Genomic DNA, 17,590 nt, shown 5'->3' on the forward strand with positions numbered 1-17,590 from the left:
TGAAACTTCCTTCTTTTATAATTTTACAGGTCTTCCAAGGGATCACCCTGAAAGCTACCATTTTTACATGTGGGACAATTTCTTTAAACACATTGACATTGATCCAAAGAATGTCCATATATTAGATGGAAATGCACCTGATTTAGTGAAGGAGTGTGAAGAGTATGAGAGGAAAATTACAGAAGCAGGAGGAGTGGAACTGTTTATTGGTGGTATTGGACCTGATGGACATATAGCATTCAATGAGCCAGGCTCATCATTAGTTTCAAGGACAAGAGTGAAGACTCTGGCTCAAGATACACTTGAGGCAAATGCCCGGTTCTTTGGCAATGATATATCCAAGGTGCCAAAACAGGCTCTCACAGTTGGTGTTGGTACTGTTATGGATTCTAAAGAGGTTTGTAGAGTCGGTATTTATTAATTTATTGCTGGTATGTTTATACTGAAGAGAGAGACAAGTTTTTTTCAGAAACTGAAGCATTTGATTTAATTATGACTGTGGATTTTAGATAAAAACTGTCCAATATTGTAGACACCGTTTCTCATGAAACACCAAATTCAGATACATGCAAACCTAGAAGTGTTCTCATTAATCTTAGGTAAACATCCAAAAAACTGAAAATTTCAGTAAATGAAAAGAATGAAACAATTAATTGTCATGCAAAATCAACCATGGAATAATAACATTAATATTAAAAGGATAGATTGCTACTCACCATATAGAGCAGACTTGAGTTGCGGCAAAATAGGTGCTTGTCATACATTCAGAAAAAGTTAAATCCATAGAAAGAGAGACACCATATTGAATAGCATTTTCAACTGCCTGTATAGAGTATTTTTTCAGATAAAAACAAAGTAGCAGATACAAAGTTCCTCTTTTACATACACATTTTAAAAAAGGCATCAGTGTATTCACTTGGTAGTGGAGAACACATTTCAGTCGAGTATATTCCTTTCCATTTGCTTGGAAAATATCTAGATAAACAAATACACACTAGATTATTGATCACTGCTTGGTGGTATATAGTTTCATAATATGTGACCTCCTGTTGAAGAAACTGGGAAACCAGGGCATTCTTTTATGCCTTGCCATATAATATACAACTTTATAATGGTTTCTGGTTAGTATCTGATTTGGACTATTACACAGAAGTGAGCAAGTAACTGTGAAACAATTCAGATGAACTAGTTTCATTTTGCAAGTGTGAGCACTCCAGAGTCCAGACAGATTTGCATATCTGAGTCACTTCATTTGAGTACGAGCATTATAATTGAGCTACATATATCCAAATTCAGGTATGATCAACAGCATTGATAGGACACCAACATTTTGTGTGCTCGAGACAATCACAGTATTTATTTTAAAGTATTACAATAACTTAAGTAACCATTTAGAGTGCAATGCCACATTATAAAAGAATGAATATTTCAATCTATACAATAAAATTAGTAGGGGAAAAAGTTGTAGTACAAGCAATGGCCCTGCATGAAAGAGAAAGGTGGTATTTTGCTATTCACCCAATCTACGCAGTACCATGCCTACTTCCAATCCCTTGACCAGTGTATGACCTAGGTGCGAGATCCGTCTGATGCACCCATCTAGTACATCCTACTCCAATCTCATCACAGCCTTAGTTGTATTCTGTCCTATCAGAGGCAGAGCTACCTGTAAAAGCAGTCATGTCATATACCACGTTGGCTGCAGTATCTGTGCAGAATTTCATATGACTGTAACCACCAGCCAGCTGACCACCCCCCCCCCCCCCCCCCCCCCCAGTTGTGACCAAGAACAGAGTTGACCATCCAGTATCGGAACACGCTATTGAAAATCATATTTTCAATTTCAGTGGTTGCTATATATTCCAGGTCATCTGGATCATTATTTTCAACACCAGCTTCCCTTAATTACATAGGTGGGAGTTGTCCTTGCAACACATATTTCAATCTCATAGTCCTCCTGGTCCTGGATTCTGCTAGGACCTGCAACACAACTACCTTCCCCCCCCCCTCCCCCCCCTCCTCCCCACCGCCCCAGGACTGTAACTTCCTTCATCCTGCATCCACAGCCTTTTCCCTGCAGTCACCGCTTCCTCTTCTCTACTCCACTCCCAACTCATGCTCCACATCATCGTGTACTGTGCATAATCCCTTCTGGCAGCTGCAAGAACGAGCTCACTAGTGATGGTGCCTCATTCCCATGCTGCTCACCCATTGCACCTCCTTCCTACATTCTTATCTTTTGCTGACTTCCCTATTTCACCTCTCAAAGCTACCCTTCTGTTTTCTGTTGTATTCCTTACCCCCATTTCAGTCCAACTTTACCTATTGCTGTCTCTGAAATTCCCAGTTCAATTTCAGTTTATCCAGGTCCCATTGCTTTAATTTCCTACCTTCTTAAATGTCTTCAGTTTCCAGGTTTAACCAATAAATTGTGGTCGGAGTCAATATTTACCCTAGGAAATGACTATGGTTTAAAACTTGGTTTTGAAATCTCTGTATTGACATTATATAATCAATCTGAAACCTTCCAGTGTCCCCAGGTCTCTTCAGTCTATACAACCACCTTTCATGATTCTTAAACCAAATGTTACCAATAATTAATTCAACTATGTGCAAAATGCTACCAGCTGGCTTCCACTTTCATTCCTTTCCCTGAGTCCAATTTCTCGTAGCATTTTTCCGTCTCTTCCTTTTCTCACTACTAGTTTCTCATTACCCATCACAATTTTGGTCTCCCTAAACTTTCTGAATAATTACTTTTATCTTTTGGTGGATTCTTCCCTCAAATTATGATAACTCTGAGCAACACAAATGCTAGATAATCTAGTGAGAAACTTTATTTCATGCTTGTTAGTGACCATACTAAAACATCAAAACCAAGGAATAAACAACAAAACTGTTCATAAAATATGCAAATTCCTTGACACTAGAATACACTGCTCTTACTTCCTCGTATGCTGGTTTGCAGCAAAATACTAATGTTGACATGATCCGTCTTTCTTTCGCACCATGTGTAAGGGAGATGCCCACAAAATGTGTGATCTGTATACAATATGTGCTTTCAGGAGCTCTTCAACCCAGCTTGCAGTGCCGAGAGCTTGTCTGCTGGAAATTTACTCAGACGAGCTGCAGCGGGCTGACCCGGTGTCATTCAGATGTGGTGCCTCTTAGAGTGTCTGTATCTCCCTGTGGTGATGAATTTGTGGATGAGCAATGGAAACTCTTGTATTATCTGATTGAATGACTCATCCTCATACGCTGTAATATTCATTCGCAATAACCTAAAAGTGTTCAATCTGTCAGACATCCTGTTGTGTGGTGTGGTTGATTGGTTTTTGCCCAGTCAGGCAAGCACTTCATCTGCCAACGTGGAAGACACACTCACTCGATCGGAACTGCAGTCACTGTAATTAACTTTTTGTTGACTAGATCTGGGAACAGCTGAAAATGTGCCAGAAAATTTGGTACGGGGTTGGTGACACTGGCAACAATGAATGTCCACATGGGCACAAATGAGAGACCCAAGTCTAAGATCTCTCTCAGTTCCCCATAAGTTTCTATGACTGACTCGTTTGCTGCTGTGAGACTATGTTGTGTCAGCATGATGGGCTTAACATGTAGCTGTTTTGGATAGATGCTCACCTCAGAGCCAGAATCCACCAAAAACCTCTTGCAGGAGATGCGGTTGTGTACAAATTATCTCTGTGGCCTATGCCCTGCTATCAGCATTGCATTTACCAGCTGTCTTTGCACACTCTGTAGACCCACAGGCTGCTGGTGGCAGACATCAAGAGTCCTTCAACGTCTGATCACGGCATTTGGGTAACAGCAGGGTACAGTACAGCAGCATGCGTCTTCCCCAAAATGCCTGTGATATCAGTACCACTGGTCTATATGCATCTCTGATTCATGTGAATCATCTTTCTTGTGCCCTGTCCACTTCTCCGCAGCATGCTCATAACAGCGTCATATCTTGCACTGGCATGCTTGTAATTTTAGATTTGTGTGTGCTATTTGTTCCACTAACTGTTCTGCTCTTTCTTCTTGTGTAATTGGCTCTGTACACAATCTACATGACTCATTGTCAGCATATGCCACTTCCATGTCTCTTCCTTGATCATTATTACTCGTTTCTGATGGTGGTGCATAGGGAAACTTCAGCCAGACTATTCGCTGTGGCACGTGCCTTCTCCGTATGCTCCCGCAGTGACAAACCTTGATATGCAGCAATTGCTGAGTGAATGCCTACAGGCAACTTGTGCAGCTATAGCACACTCAATGACTATTCCAGCAACAAATCTCATTCTGCCAGTGCACATAAGGCCCACATCACTTGAGACAGGATCTGTTGCCCATCAGTTCATCGTTAGAGACCCTCTATAATCTGAGCTCCAGCAACAAGGTATACCCTTGTGTAAGTGCCTTGCTTAATGCAAAGTAGTAACTTTGCAGTAGGACATCTTATATTTCCTCTATCACAGCACCTTCTAAATGCGCCACTGTGATAATACACATATTTTTGTTTCTATGTATGCTGTGCTGGTGCAAAGTACACTCACTGTGTGTAAACCAAGTCATTTTGTGATTGGACTAAAAGGGTGGATGCTCAACGTGCTCCAGATGATTCATCGAATATGCATCTCGATGAAGGAAGTCGGTGTCTGTGCTTTGCAGCTGCCGATTGATTCGTTTTGGCTTCCATCACAGTTGCTTGTACCATCGCATTGATCATTCTTGTGAAAAGAATATCTTCATTTACAACAAAACGTCTCAGGGTCACCACTTTATTGTATTCTTCTCTCAAATTATGATAACTCAGAATAATTATTTCACACTCACTAACAACCACATTAGAACAACAAAATCAAGGAATAAGCAAAAAAACTGTTAATAAAATATACAAGTACCTTGACACTATAACACACTACTCTCATGTCTTTGTCTGCCACTTGGTGACAAAATACTAGTGTTGCCACAATATCTTCATAAATTTTTTCGATCTCTTCGTCATGTGGAGAGTTAGCTACATATGGATTTTTACTACAGTGGTGTGTCTTATCTTTGTGTCTATCTTAGCTACAATAATGTCTTCACCGCACTTTTCATAATCTTACCTATGTAGCTATTCTCTTATTCAATAATAATCCTACTCCAGCATTACCATATTTGATTTTGTGTTGATAACCCGTTACTGACCTGACCAGAAGTCACGTTCTTCATTTTACCACACTTCACTAATTCTTGCTGTATGTAATTTCAACCTACCTATTTCCCTTTTAAATTCTTTTAACCACTTACCTAATTAAGGGATCTAACACTCCATTCTACAACCCGTAGCATGCCAGTTTTGTTTTTCCTTTTGACTATATCTCCCTGAGTAATTCCTGCCCAGAGATCCAAATGTAAGAGTACTCTGTCTCCAGAATATTTTACCCAAGAGGATGCTATCATCATTTAACCATACAGTAGAACTGTGTGCCCTCGGGAAAAATTATTGCTCTAGCGTCCGCGTGCCTTCAGCTGTCCACAGCACCAGCACAGCAAAGCCACATTGACTCATGTTATAAGGCCTTAGTTTGGTCTCTATAACCCTCTGTTGTGGTCTCACCTAAGATACGGCTGTCTTTATTGCCGAGGCTTGCAAGCTACCCCAACTCAGCAAGGTTCATAGTTTATGGTGTCTATATCTACAGTTACATACATTGTATGTCATTTTATTTTCTTATTCCTCTCACGAATAGAGCAATGGAAAAACAACTGTCTATATGCTTCCATACAAGCACTAATTTCTCTTATCTTGCCTTTGTAATCCTGATGTAAAATGTAATTTGGTGGCACCAGAATTGTTCTGCTGTCAGCTTGACATGCTGGTTTTCTAAATTTTCTCAATAGTGTTCCTCGGAAAAGAATGTCACGTTCTCTCCAGGTGTTCCCATAATTTTTTTAATTTTTTTATTTTTTGAAGCAGCTCCATAATATAAGTGTGTTGATTGAATCTACTGCAACAGATCTAGCAGCCTGACTGAATTGTTTCAATGCCTTCCTTAACCCGGCCTGGTGGGGATCCCAAATACTGTAACAGTACTCAAGAATGGGTCACACTAGTGTTCTCTGTGGGGTCTCCTTTAGAGATGAACAACACTTTTCTAAAATTCTCCCTATAACCAAATTTTTCCATTCACCTTCCCTATTACAATCCTTACATACTCATTTATTACATTTTGCTTTGCAACACTGAGATACTTAATTGAAGTGACCGTGTCAAGCAGCACACTACTAATGCTGTATTTGAAAATTGTGGTGTTGTCTTTCCTATTCATCAGCATTAACTTACATTTTTACTTTTAGAGTTAGTTGCCATTCATTACACTAACTAGAAATTTTGTGTAAGTCATTTTGTTTCCTCGTACAGTCACTCAATGACGACACCTTCCCATACACCATAGCACCATCAGCAAACAGCTGCGGTTTTATGCACACCCTGTCCATCAAATCACTTGTGTATTAGAGAATAAGAGTGATCCTATCTCACTTCCCTGGCTCTTGACAATACCCTTGTCTCTGATGAACTCTCACTGCAAAGGAAAACACACTGAATTCTATTACTTATGTTGGGCTTATTTTTTATCGTAGGTTGAGAATGAACTTGCAAATTGTGATTATGGTTCACACATCAGCTGTAGAATATTTTTAGAACAAATTAAAATTTGTGACAGACTAGTACTTGAACCCAGATTTCCTGCTTGTCGTGAGTGGTCACCTTAACCATTTCGGCTATCTGAGCACATTTCCAGGAGAGGCCCAAGACTCCATTTGTCCTGATGTCTACTTTCCCTTGTGCTTGCACTATATTACTGTGATTCCTACACAGGATGAGACACTGTTGTTTCTTGCCATTGCCTTACTATTGCAGGAAATATTGCAGTGCAGCTGAGGCAGAACCATACTCGCAATTTGTGAGTTAATTCTTAGCTGAAGGCAGCTGTTGATAGTCAACACAGTGTTCAGACACTGCACTGTCAGTAGCGGGTGCTAGGTGGATATTGTGGTGGTTGTGATGACACATTTATGAGTATATTCCATGCTGGCCTTTTGTCAATTAATTTTGATTTTAATCAGAACATGTCAACAAACTTCAATAAAGACTTAATTTCAGTAGAAGATTTCCCACAGTTTTTCTTTTCTCCTCTTCCTATATGTGCTTAATACTATGGTACACTTATAGAAGACCTTGTACATCTAGAAAATACTGACTTCTGTCTTACTTTTCCGTTGTCAGAGTGAACCAGAGCACGGCACCCCAAGCATGACATGAATAATGTAACATTCCTATTTCAGTTTCTCATTAATCACTGCAGTTTTTCTTAAACATGTATGTAATTCAAAATAACATTTAAGTTTTGAATTTTTCTACACTTGTTTCATATTTTGTTGTTTACATTTACTGCTTTTAGGTAATGATTCTTATCACTGGTGCTCATAAAGCATTTGCTTTATATAAAGCAATAGAAGAAGGTGTGAATCACATGTGGACTGTGTCAGCATTTCAGCAACACCGGCAAACAATTATGATATGTGATGAAGATGCAACACTGGAACTCCGTGTCAAGACTGTCAAATACTTCAAGGTATGGTTGCACCTTAAAGAAAATTAAAATGCAGTAGGTGACAGTCTTACCACTGTTGCTGATGCATGGAATATGAGATACTGATACTTTTGCAGAAAACTAGAAGTAACAGTTACAGAATAAAACTACAAAGTGGCAGACGGGCTGGCCAGTAGCCATAACACATAAGAGTCTTGCTGACAGAAACAGTTAAGGTAGAAAATAACGTTCCATAACAAAATGTTTTTTCTCGTAGGAGAAAGGAGGTATGGTCATGCAGGAGGGTAAGTTTGAGTGGGAAGACCACCCAGACTAACTTAGGTTAGAATGTGCCCCAAGGGAATGTAATAGGAATAATGCTGTCAATAAACATAAACATTTTATCATATGGTGTCAGCATCAGAGCATTTGCAGGTAAACTAGGATAATATCATCATTGAATATTCAGAAGGAAGAACATAAAATTAAGACAACATTTTGACTTGTAGTTCTCTTTAAATGTGAATAAATGTGAGTTAAAGTGTATTACAAAGAAAAATAAGCTGGTAGAATACAAATACAAGATTAGTGGTGAAGAGCGTGAACACAGGACATTTGTTTAAATGTTTAGAGGTAATTCTAAGAAGTGATATCACATGGAACAATCTTATGAAATCAGTAGTAGGGAAGCAAAGGAAGACAGATTTGTTGGAAACATTGTGGGGAAGTGCAGTGCATCTGTAAAGGAAGTGACATACAAGATGAATTCTGTAGTATTACTGCAGTGTTAGGAATTCTTATCAAGTAGGCATGGCAGAATACACCAACCAAATTTAAGATTCACTGTTAGGATTGTAACGGGTCAGTGTAGCCCATACTGAAGCGTAAAAGAGATGTTTGGGAAATTTAAATGGGAATCTTTAAAAGAAAGGCAACATTTTTTTTCCCTTAAAACTCTGTTGAGTAAATTCTGAGAACTGGCATTCAAGGACAGCCCTGTTGCCAGGACCATACATATTGCATAGGAATCATGAGACTAAGATTACATAGATTAGACAGTGGAAACTCCAGGTTAGAATATCTACAATACAAGGAAAGGGATAGATTGCTATTCACTGTATAGATGACACGCTGAGTGGTAAGCAGGCTCAACAAAAAGACTGTTACACTTTTAGCTTTCAGCCAAAGCCTTCTTCAGAAAAGGAAACACACACACACACACACACACACACACACACACACACACACACACACACACACACACACATTCATTCACTCAAGCAAGCATGCCTCATGTCGCCACCTCCAGCAATTCTGGTTGCAGCTGCTGGAGATGGTGGTCATGTGTACGTGTGTTTCCTTTTCTGAAGAAGCCTTTAGCCTAAAGCTAAATTTGTAACAGTCTTTTTGTTATGCCCATCTGCTACTGAATGTGTCATCTGTACTGTGAGTTGCACTCTATCCTTTTGCTTATATTATTGATGTAACATAGATTAAGGTAATTGTAGAAATGTATGGACAGTTATTGTTCCCTTGCTTAATATGCAAATAGAAAAATGCAGAAAATCACTAATTTTGGCAAAAAGTGCTCTTTACTATGGCTGTACTGCAGCTTGTGTAGTATTTATGTGTAAATTGGGCTCATCTGATATGTGGATAAAGGGCAATATTTGCCACAACAGTGGGGTCAGTCTCAACCTGAGTTCTATGTGACGTATCCCCTTTCCACATTCAAACCTCCCTCAACCAATCTCACTGAGGCCTTCACAGACCATAGTTATCCTCCCAACCATGTACATAAACAAATCTCCTGTGCCTTATCTTTCCAGTCTCCCATAACCTCCCAATGTCTCACCGTCAGGCCACAGAGTAGCATTCTCCTCGTAAATTAGTACCACCTAGGACTGGAGCAACTGAATTATGTTCTCTACCAGGGTTTCGACTACCTCTCGTTGAGCCCTGAAATGAGAAACGTCCTACCCACTATCCTTCCCATCCCTCCCATAGTGGTATTCTGCCATCAACCGAACCTACACAATATACTTGTCCATCCCTACACAACCCCTTAGCTCATGGCTCATATCCCTGTAATAGTCATAGATGAAAGACCTGTCCCGTACATCCTCCCACCACCACCACCACCACCACCAACTACACCAGTCCTACAAACATCACCTATCCCAACAAAGGTAGGGCTACCTGTAAAACCAGTCGTTTAATAATCTACAAACTAAGCTGCAACCACTGTGCTGCATTCTATGTGGGCATAACAACCAACAAGCTGTCTGTCCCCATGAATGGCCACTGACAAACTGTGGTCAAGAAACAAACCTGTAGCTAAGCACACTGCCCAACACGACATCTTTCATTTCAGTGACTGCTTCACAGCCTGTGCCATATGGATCCTTCCCACCAACACCAGCTTTTCTGAATTTTGCAGGTGGGAACTCTCTCTGCAATATATCCTATGTTCGCATAACCCTCTTGACCTCAACCATTGTTAGTAATTTTTCCCACCCATTCAGCCCCTTCCTTGTTCCCATTCCAGCACTACACAGCTCTCTTTCCACCAATGCATCCAGTCTTTTTACTTCTCTCTGAGAGAACGGTCTGGATAAGTATCTGTAGACTTATTACAGTGTTAACTGAACTAGTGTGAAAGCTTCTGACTGAAGTAATGAGTGGTAAATAGCTCAACACTGTGTAGTGGGTGAGAACAGAGTAGAGCCCTGCTGCACAGAACTGTGCTGGCTAGTACCTTAGGTACAGAAGATAACCTGCAATGTTTGTGAGACATACTCCTTGTAGGCAGCCCGCTACACATTTGTAAATAGTGCTTGCATGAACACTGCAAAAAGTAGACTCTCTTGTTCATATGCGAATAGGCTGGTGGGCTCCCTTTGCATTTCTGTCATTTCTACTTGATTCACAGTATGTATTTGTAGGTGGTAGTTCTGAATTCTTGACAAAAACAGCACAAATGAAGAACTCAGAAATACAGTGGTGATTTCTGAGTTGGAGACAGTTAAAGAAAGTGGAAAGGACATTGTAGAGAAGATAAAAACTGAGGAAAAATACAAGTAAATAAGTCAAGGTTAATAAACAAGTCAAGGATAATTAATCGAAATCTCTGATGGTTTATGATGTTACTGATTATCAGAAGAAAGAAGCTAGCAGGTCCTTCCTTAACTTGAAGCACTAAATGGGATGAATATTTTCTTTGATCTTCATTCTTATAATTAGTTTCCTAATAAGACATTGTGTGTGAATTCAATTGATAACAGATTCACTTAATCTGTGAAGTTAAACTTGAAATACTCCATTTAATTTCTCAGACAAATTTTCCCCAATGAACCATTATTTTTTTCTGTTTGAAGATCCTATTTACTTTGTGGAAGCTATTATCAGAATTATATTTCATGTCGGCTTAAAGAAACTCTTTTTCCGTGTATAAATTTTAAAGAGATTGCTGCTACCTATCAGGCAGGTGGCAGCACCTGCTGCTATCCAACTTCTCTGGCAGAAAGGGCTTAACAGTATTGCTTGTGTGGTTTGACACTAGCTGGCTAATAAAGGGATACATAGGCACAAGTCAAAGCTGTGCAGTGCCTTGCAGCTGAAGCAGAAACATTGCTCGAGGTACTGCCAACATGGCATAGTCTGGCACTGTGCAGGTCCCTGGAACAGAGACAAATTTGGGTGTTGGACAAGGATATATAGAGCTGAGGTCTGATGGATTCCTGGTCCTAAGCAGATAAGAAAAGCTGGTGTTTGGGGGCAGATCCAGACAGCTCTGATTGTGAAGCAACAACTGAAGTTTAGCAATCTGTGTTTAGCAGAATGTGTGTCACAAACTTTCTCCAGCAAGAGCTTGGCTGCAACCATTGATATTGGTGTGTAGTTAGTGTGTGATCAAGCAGGCTAGTTGTGCAATAGTTCCTTTGGGGTTTGTGTATAATGTAAATGGAGGAAGGAAAATTAGTGTTTAATATCACATTGACAACAAGGTAACTAGGGATACAGTAAAAGCTTAGACTGGGGAAGGATGGGGAGGAAATTGGCCATGTCAAAGGGAGCTTCCCAGCATTTGCCTTAAATGGTTTCAGAACCTACAGAGAACCTAAATCCGGATGGCCGGGCAGAAATTGGAACCAGTGTCTTCCCAAATGTTTGTCCAGTGTCTTACCACTACAAAACCTTGGTCAGACTTTTATATGTGGCTCTGCCTCTTGTACAGGAAGCTATATCTCTGATAGGTCTGGAATTTCACATTAGCTGTCAGTATACATAATTTGAACATGCAAAATTATGTGTAGGATACAGAGTTATCAGACACAATTGAATTAAAAAATGAACTCCACAATCAGGCCCTGATGAGCACAAGATTTGAAACAATGTTATTAACTATATGACTGAAGTGTACATAACACAGCATTGTCTTTAATCCTGAATTGGCTTTTACACTCGATTAGTGACTTACATGGCAATTGAGATGGATTACTTATTATTTGTGAAGTTCATAGAACATTAAAAATTTGTGTAGGTAACTGGCTACAGCTCTCAGGTATTTGTACAATAGCATTTTTATTTGCCATCAACAGTATAAATTATATTTTTTCTTGATCTGTTTCTATTGTTTCAACCAACATTGCTGGAAGACTGAACAAACAAAAGAAACCATATGTAATCTACTCAGACAAAAATTGAAAAATTTGAGTTATACCTCTGCTCATCAACATCATACACCGTACTTACAAAATTATGACATCAGTTGGTTTAAAAATTACTATTTCTTGTAGAAAACACTTTCATGTACCAAATGTAACAACTGACAAAATGTAGAATGCAACATAACCATATTTTGACAATATCTTGAACAGCTTAGACGAGTTACACATATGTTCCTGGCAGTTAACAGGTGATTGCCATCTCATGCTTATGTACCCTTGCATGATCAAAGTGTCTAACATCACAGAGTAAAAACATAGAATATCAGTAATACAACCATTGGTGAAATTAAAGGCAACACTAGTTAGCAATATTAATTTCAATGTTGGCACCATGATACTGTCAACAAACAACATTCTACGAGTGTAGTGTAAGGAAATAAAGACTAAATGACATTAGTTTGCAAATATGACACATAAAATGTACATACAGAAATAATCACTTGTAAGAGACATGATGGTAAAATAATGGTGTTGATAAACTACACTTGTAAAAAGTAATCACATTAATTGAGACTAACTTTCAATGGGGAAATATCAGGGTTACAAATTTTCATTAAAATATCAAATGTCATGTTTATCACCGATAAAATGACAGGTCAACAGCCATAAAACATAATGATACTGAATTTTTTTTTGCCAACTCACATATTATATGGGAAAAGAGCTCTTATGTAAAATTATGAAAGTATAACATATTTGTTCGCACCTTAGGCATTGAGTGCTCAACAGTAGTTATGTCAAACTGTTGTATATGTAATACAAAGTTAATATACAATTGTAGAAACAGGGAAGATCAGGAAATAATGTTAGACAGTACATCTACATTACAGCGATAGTTTTATGATATGTGTAAATTGTTTTGACCAGTTTTTATATGTACACAATTTTATTCTTGATATGTGATTTGTAATTGACACAATGATGTAGAAATAATATATCTGTATGTATTATCTCTTACATGCTTCTGCTAATGTTAAGCAAATATTGCTGTTGTGATTTATAGTCAGATACATCTAGTGTATATTACGGCTGTAGTGCAAGGTCTGGGTTTTGTGTTGTTGGTAGCCTGAGGTCTCAGTTTTATGTCAGTTGTAACCCAAGGTCTACGCTGTGCCACATATCTGACACATAGATTTGTAATATAGGTGTGTTATCTAACATAATTTTGTGACATTCCTCATTTCTACAGTTGTATATTAACTCTTTATATTACATATACAACAATTTGACCTCGCTATTGTTGAGTACTTGATGTCTAAGGTGCGAACAAATATGTCTTACAGAAAAGCTCATTTTCCCCATATAATATGTAGTTGGCAAAAAAATTCACTGTCATTATCTATTATGGCTGTTGACTTGTAATTTTATTGATGATAAAGAAAACACATGATATTGTAATGAAAATTTGTAACCCAGATATTTCATCATTGAAAATTAGTCTCAATTATCATTATTACTTTTTAAAAATGTATTTTATCAACACTGTTATTATACCATTACATGGCTGTACAAGACATTATTTTTGTATGTACAATATATTTGGCATTTGCAAATTAACATTGTTTAGTCTTTGTTTTCCTTATGCTACATTCATAGGATATTGTTTGTTGACAGTACCACATGGTGACAACACTGAAGTTAATCTTGTTGACTAGTACTGCCTGTGACTATGCCAATGATAGTGTTATAGATCATCTTATTTTTTACTCTGTGATGATATACTCTTTGCTCATCCGAGGGTACATAGGTCTGAGATGGCAGTCACTTGTTAATTGTCAGGAGTGTACGTGTAACTTACCTAAGCTTTTCAAGATATTGTCCATTTTGTCATTATTACATTTGGTTTACCTAAGTGTCTTCTATGAGAAATATACACTTTTAAACCAACAGATGTTATAATTTTGTAAGTACTGTGTATGATGCTGATCTGCAGAGGTAAAACTCTAATTTTTTGATTTTTGTCTGTGTATATTACTTATGGTTTCTTTTGTGTGTTCAGTCTTCCAGTGATGTTGATTGAAGCAACCAAAATAGGTCAAGAAAAATATGATTATATTAACAGAATCTTCCGTCGGTTCTTGGTAGAACAACATTATAATAATAAATGAAAAGCACCAGTAAATGTCTGAAGATGGCCTTGTAAGCTGAAAACCGGTTAGCAATAAAAATAATATTGTAGAACAAAAGCAAACTGGTGCTTTTCATTTATTATTAAAAATATGTTTCATACTGCTGATGGCAAATAAAAATTCTTTTCATAGAACATTGTCTGGGAAATACTGGTTTTGTATCCTTGTTTAATACACAGTTGTAATATGTCTGGAAATGTCACATAAACAAAAATATCATCCTTGGGGTTGTGCAGTAATGGAGTTATGGGGGAATACAAGAGGAATCTTAGCTCTGTAAGTCTCTGAGGCATCATAAGCTGACACATTGTCCTCTAAGAAGATAAAAAAAAAGTTGTTTCATTACTCTCGAGTTGTATCAATGAGCAAGTCGCACAATATCTTTTTTCCAAATATTTGTACTTAGTCATGTGAATTTACATTGTGCCGACATCATACAAGGTTGGGAGAAATGTAGTGTTGTAGTCAAATATGAATTGAAAAGTTACACAAGTTACTGAGCCAGTCAGTGTCATTGATACTTTTAATGACCTATCACCAGCAACAGAGGCTTCTGGTGCCAGACTTTTTGCGAACAGCATTGTCATTTTGTGGATATTATTTGCAGAAGTTTCAGTTTTATTTTTATATAACTGTTGGAGCTTGCAGAGGGCATGGTTTGTTACATAAGTTAGCCATACTAACAGAATACATCTAACATGTCTGCATTGTTGTAGCACTCTTATGCCCTTGGGTTGGTTAGTATTGCATGTCGTTTAGTTGTGATGGTTTAGTGTTAATACACTATTTTCAGTCATCGTAGTCATATGTAGAATAATGGGTACCTCCAAGTAATTATTTGCTAGTTAATGTTTGAATATGGTGTAACAAGAAGGAAAATGCATGTGAATTGATTACGTCTGCAAGACCAGCAGCTGGAACCTGTAGTATGTGGTTGTTGGATAATGCATGTATTGATTTACAGGGTGTTTCAAAAATGACCGGTCTATTTGAAACGGCAGTAAAAACTAAACGAGCAGCGATAGAAATACACTGTTTGTTGCAATATGCTTGGGACAACAGTACATTTTCAGGCGGACAAACTTTCGAAATTACAGTAGTTACAATTTTCAACAACAGATGGCGCTGCAAGTGATGTGAAAGATATAGAAGACAACGCAGTCTGTGGGTGCGCCATTCTGTACGTCGTCTTTCTGCTGTAAGCGTGTGCTGTTCACAACGTGCAAGTGTGCTGTAGACAACATGGTTTATTCCTTAGAACAGAGGATTTTTCTGGTGTTGGAATTCCACCGCCTAGAACACAGTGTTGTTGCAACAAGACGAAGTTTTCAACGGAGATTTAATGTAACCAAAGGACCGAAAAGCGATACAATAAAGGATCTGTTTGAAAAATTGCAACAGACTGGGAACGTGACGGATGAACGTGCTGGAAAGGTAGGGCGACCGCGTACGGCAACCACAGAGGGCAACCCGCAGCTAGTGCAGCAGGTGATCCAACAGCGGCCTCGGGTTTCCATTCGCCGTGTTGCAGCTGCGGTCCAAATGACACCAACGTCCACGTATCGTCTCATGCGCCAGAGTTTACACATCTATCCATACAAAATTCAAACGCGGCAACCCCTCAGCGCCGCTACCATTGCTGCACGAGAGACATTCGCTAAATATATAGTGCACAGGATTGATGACGGCGATATGCATGTGGGCAGCATTTGGTTTACTGACGAAGCTTATTTTTTCCTGGACGGCTTCGTCAATAAACAGAACTGGCGCATATGGGGAACCAAAAAGCCCCATGTTGCAGTCCCATCGTCCCTGCATCCTCAAAAAGTACTGGTCTGGGCCGCCATTTCTTCCAAGGGAATCATTGGCCCATTTTTCAGATCCGAAACGATTACTGCATCACGCTATCTGGACATTCTTCGTGAATTTGTGGCGGTACAAACTGCCTTAGACGACACTGCGAACACCTCGTGGTTTATGCAAGATGATGCCCGGCCACATCGCACGGCCGACGTCTTTAATTTCCTGAATGAATATTTCGATGATCGTGTGATTACTTTGGGCTATCCGAAACATACAGGAGGCGGCGTGGATTGACCTCCCTATTCGCCAGACATGAACCCCTCTGACTTCTTTCTGTGGGGACACTTGAAAAACCAGGTGTACCGCCAGAATCCAGAAACAATTGAACAGCTGAAGCAGTACATCTCATCTGCATGTGAAGCCATTCTGCCAGACACGTTGTCAAAGGTTTCGGGTAATTTCATTCAGAGACTACGCCATATTATTACTACGCATGGTGGATATGTGGAAAATATCGTACTAGAGAGTTTCCCAGACCGCAGCGCCATCTGTTGTTGAAAATTGTAATTACTGTAATTTCGAAAGTTTGTCTGCCTGAAAATGTACTGTTGTCCCAAGCATATTGCTACAAACGGTGTATTTCTATCGCTGCTCGTTTAGTTTTTATTGCCGTTTCAAATATACCGGTCATTTTTGAAACACCCTGTATGTCCTATACATAGTCTGGCATCTTTTGTCACTGTTAACAAAATAAATTGGTTTTGATGTGTAGCCTTCTCTGCCACTGCCTAAATAGTAATATTATTGAATTGCATGGGTAAGATTCACATATTTGAACAGTTCATGTGCCAGTGAGTTTTTTGCCTCCTTTAGCATGATGTATGTGGCAGGTTGAAAAGTTCTTTGTCTGATGTAGTAAAAGGCAGTGTTTTTCAGAACAAACATTGATTTATTTCTTAGATGTAGTCCACTGGTATACACTGTTTGGAATTCTGGAGTTGTAAGGGATAGAGGCTCCAGGAGTAGATGACATTCTGTCATCTGCCAACCTTGACAAAACTCTTGTATTTGGTGTCCTAGATGTATGGGGCAGATGAAATGCCCTCATACTTCAATGAGAAGGCAATAATTCGAATTCCAAAGAGAATATCTGTTGATAGATGTGAATATTACTGAACTATCAGTTTAGCAAGCCATGCTCGCAAAACATTAACAAGAGTTCTTTATAATAGAATGCAAAAACTCGTAAAAACTGACCTCAGGGAGATCAGTTTGGATTCTGGAGAAATATAGGGACATGTGAGGCATACTGCCCCTACGACTTATCTTAGAACATACGTTA

The 17,590-nt window shown here is 38.8% G+C and overlaps 1 protein-coding gene across 3 annotated transcripts in view; it reads left to right on the forward strand.

Moving 5' to 3' along the window:
* The window catches only part of LOC124805147 (glucosamine-6-phosphate isomerase), a 122,560-nt gene that overhangs the window by 41,161 nt on the left and 63,809 nt on the right, over nt 1-17,590 (forward strand). For all 3 annotated transcript variants that reach the window (XM_047265617.1, XM_047265616.1, XM_047265618.1), the window contains exons 4-5: nt 30-397; nt 7,455-7,628. In XM_047265617.1, coding sequence (XP_047121573.1) covers nt 30-397; nt 7,455-7,628 — 542 coding nt within the window. The remainder of the gene's footprint in view (nt 1-29; nt 398-7,454; nt 7,629-17,590) is intronic.

The sequence above is a fragment of the Schistocerca piceifrons genome, chromosome 7 (genome assembly GCF_021461385.2).
Source record: "Schistocerca piceifrons isolate TAMUIC-IGC-003096 chromosome 7, iqSchPice1.1, whole genome shotgun sequence".
NCBI lineage: Eukaryota > Metazoa > Arthropoda > Insecta > Orthoptera > Acrididae > Schistocerca > Schistocerca piceifrons.